General features: G+C 39.4%; 1 protein-coding gene across 1 annotated transcript; it reads right to left on the reverse strand.

Moving 5' to 3' along the window:
- Positions 1–2,573: 2,573 nt before the first annotated feature.
- Positions 2,574–3,629, reverse strand: LOC142163479 (uncharacterized). Its single transcript, XM_075220769.1, has one exon. The coding sequence runs from the start codon at positions 3,627–3,629 to the stop codon at positions 2,574–2,576; it is 1,056 nt and encodes a 351-aa protein (XP_075076870.1).
- Positions 3,630–3,967: the final 338 nt, after the last annotated feature.

A 3,967-nucleotide genomic window follows, 5' to 3' on the forward strand; every position in this document is an offset into this window, starting at 1 on the left:
GGATTTCCTCTCGATACCCCATCGCAATTGACTTTGATCCATCCGTGTGGTGGCATTTCCCATAAAACTTTAGTAACCTTCAATGGAGGCGTGAACTGTTCCAGCATGCACAGAAGTTGTGGCCAGTTTTGAGGAACGTTAGCCAAGCCAGGTTTCCTTAGTTTAACAAGTGATTGAATGGTTGTGGACACCTGATATATCACCCTTCTAATCGTTACTGCTTCCCCATGTTTGTAGTTGTTTCTTCTCTTCCACAACTCCTATAAAATGATAGCCAGAAGTGCTTGAAAAATTGGCTGCAATCTTGGTAACACTTTGAGCGTCCAGCACTTCACGATTGCCTGGTGCATCAACATACTCTCCAGATTAATTCCAGCATTTATTAGGAAATATGACCAAACTTTGTTGGCAGCAAACGAGGTAAAGAACAGATGCACTAAGGTTTCTTTCCCTGGTTGCGCACAGCACCAACACCGCGAAGGCATGGAGTATCCCATTCTCTTCAAATGGCCGTCTAGAGGTAGTTTCGCTCTCCACACTTTCCACATAAAGAACAAGATCTTGAATGGTAAACCCTTTACCCACATCTTTTTGTATGCTGTCCCTGTATCATTTCTCTGCCTCAAATACTCCCACGCTGATTTAACTGAAAAATTACCTCCTGTCTCAGGACACCAGTATGGTTTGTTAAGTAATTGTTGCTCCCCTGGTGGTTTGATATTGTCGAGAATGTGCACAGTATATTCCTCAGGCAGAATGTTCGCTAACTTGTTTGCATCCCAAGCTCCTCTATCCACAACATCAGAAACATTATTAACTGATTCATCAATGTAGAATTCTGGAGGAGTTATAAAGTATAAAGCTCCCAGTCCCGTCCAGTTGTCAAACCAGAAAAGTGATGAACCCATTTTTGTACGCCACCCAATTTGATGTTCAACAATGTCCCGACATTCTAGCATTTTTCTCCAATCATGTGATCCATATCTCTGAGGTACAACAATTGGATTTAATTTTTTGCATTATTTTTGTGACATGAAAGAGCTCCATAATGTTGGTTTTGTCCTGAAATTCCACCAGAGCTTAGAGAATAGTGCTTTCGCAATATCATGTAGTGATCGAAAACCTGCTCCTCCTTCTTCATAAGGTCGACATAAAGTAGCCCATGATGCCCAGTGCCTACTTTTGCCACCAATAGAACTACTCCAAAAGAATTGTGCGAAAATCTTGTGTAACTTGTTGATGACAAATGGAGGGGGGTTCATTGCCGATAGTAGATGGATCGGCATGCTTTGTAACACATGTTTGATTAAAATTGCCCTACCACCAATGGACAATAATTTTCCTTTCCATGCTTGCAATTTGTCTGTGACTTTGTTGATCAAACCTTCATAAAATTCCATTTTCCTTCTAGTGTAAAAAATTGGGCATCCAAGGTAAATGAAAGGGAATTCTTGCTTGGAAATACCCGTAATTCTTTGGACCTTATTCACCACATATTGAGGAGAAGCATCATGCATGTATACAGCTGATTTGGACTTGTTAATCTGCTGTCCAGATGCTCTTTCATAAGCTGCCAAAATTTCCATTACCAACTGCAAAGATTTAGCATCTGATAAAGAAAAAATTATAGTGTCGTCAGCGTATGATAGATGATTTATTTTTGGACTTCACTTTGGCATTCCAAAAGCACAGAAGTAGAGGTTGAGGTGCAAATCATTTAAAGCCCGTAATAATGCCTCAGCTGCAAGAATGAAGAGAGTTGGTGGAAGCGGATCTCCTTGCTTGACGCCCCTAGTAGACTTGAAGAAACCATATGGTTGACCATTGATGAGAACGGTGTACCAATTATTAGACACAATTCCATACACCAAGCCAATAAATGTTTCACAAAAACCCATCTGCCTCAGGACTTTAGTGAGGAATAACCAAGAAAGACGATCATAGGCTTTCGTCATATCTAGTTTAATCACTACATTTGGCCCGACCTTCGTTCTTAGTCTAATATCAGGGATTATCTCCTGAGTGAGGAGCACATTTTCAACAATGTTTTATCCTTTTACAAATCCAGCTTGTTCATCATAAATGAGCATAGGTAGTAGACTAACTAGCCTCTCGTGAATCGCCCTTGATATAACTTTGTTGATGAAATTACTTAAGCTAATTGGACGCAAATCTGAAAATGTTTGCACTTCTTTCTTCTTTGGTAATAGAATTAGATTTGTATGAGTTACAAATATTGGTAGCGCATGACCATTGAAGAAACTCTTAACCATATTAAGGAAGTTGTCACCAATGATATCCCAACATGAATGAAAGAAAGCGCATGCGAAACCATCTGGGCCTGCTGCACTTTCTCCATTTAGACCCATCGTAGCCTGTTGTACCTCCTCTTTTGTGGGCTGCCTCATCAAGTGGATGTTCTGCTCCGTTCCTACCAATTTTGGAACATGATCTATAATTTCAAAATCACATGGACTTCTGTCTTCATAGAACTGCTCAGTAAAGTAGTGAACTGCTTCATCTGCCATTTGATTGGCGTCTTCAATCCAGATTCCATCTTTGTTTTGAATCCCTCATAGCTGCAATCTCTTCCTTCGCCCGTTGACTTGAGCGGGGAAGAATTTTGTGTTTCTATCTCCATCATTAAACCATGTCATCCCTGCCTTTTGTTTCCAAAATTGTTCCTCAAGAGCAAGAAATTTGATAAGTTCTGCTTGAACTTTGCAAAGCCTTTCCCTATTTGCCCGAGTTGGATTTATTTCAAATTGTGCCTCGTGAACCTTGACGACCTCTTCCAAACTGGAAATCTTCTTAAAAATATCTCCATATGTTGATTTGCTCCAGATTGACAATTCTTTCTTCACTCTTTTCATCTTATGGTTGAATAAAGTGAAAGGATTTGCTTCAAAATCGGCTTGCCAATTTGCCTTGACCACGTCTTTGAACGTCGGATGTTTTGTCCAAAAGTTAAGAAACTTAAAGGATTTCTTTATCGCAATAGTTTCAAGATCACATTTTAACAACATGGGACAATGGTCGGACCCAATTTTTGGCAGATGGGTAACTTTTATTCCAGGGAACATTTGTTGAAATTCAATGTTAGCCATACATCTGTCAAGTCTTTTGAAAATGCAATCTTCTTCTGCTCTTTCATTCCACCAGGTGTATATACTTCCTTTGAAGCCCAAATTAAAAAGATTACAAGTGTTCATGCAATGTCGGAAATCATTGACTTCATTCAAAGTCACCGGAAGTCCCCCAAACTTTTCGTCTTCGTCCCATATGACGTTGAAGTCACCACCAACAGGCCAAGGAATATCCATATCTGCTGCTATTGCATACAATGAGTCCCAAAGTTCAATTCTTTCGATTGCATCACACTTGGCGTAAACCAAAGTAATAATCTGCACAATGTGTGTTTCTGTATGAATCATTTTTAACGTCAGTTGCTGCTCCATGTCGTATAGCACTGTGACTTCATACAGATCATCAAAGAAAGCCCACACCTTATTTGAAATGTTTGAAAAAGCTTGAGATAATCCTATTTTTCTTCTGTACAATTCAAGCTTTTTATTATCCTGCATTGGTTCTATGAGACCAACAAAATCGAAATGATGTTGTCTATGCATTGTTACTAGCCTCTGAAAGGCTTGCTGCGTATTGACGGATCTAATATTCCAAATAATTACATCCATTACAAATTATTTGATTTAGTTAGAGCTCGTCGAGTTTGGATCCCAGCAGTAGGCATGCCAACTTTGTTTCTGTTGAGTTTTCCTTTTTTTTCTTTTGTCGCAGATTTTACTTTTGCAATCTGAGTCGGAGAGAGATCTCCTTTTCTTGCCACATTGAGGAAATTTTGAGCAGTTGATTCCTCATCTAAATCCCTTCCATTTCCCAACATGTTTTCTTCTTCTTTTTCTTGATTATGTAGTGGCCTTGCCAAATCAAGTGAAGGTGGATGAAG

The sequence above is a fragment of the Nicotiana tabacum genome, chromosome 8 (genome assembly GCF_000715075.1).
Source record: "Nicotiana tabacum cultivar K326 chromosome 8, ASM71507v2, whole genome shotgun sequence".
In the NCBI taxonomy this organism is placed as follows: Eukaryota; Viridiplantae; Streptophyta; class Magnoliopsida; order Solanales; family Solanaceae; genus Nicotiana; species Nicotiana tabacum.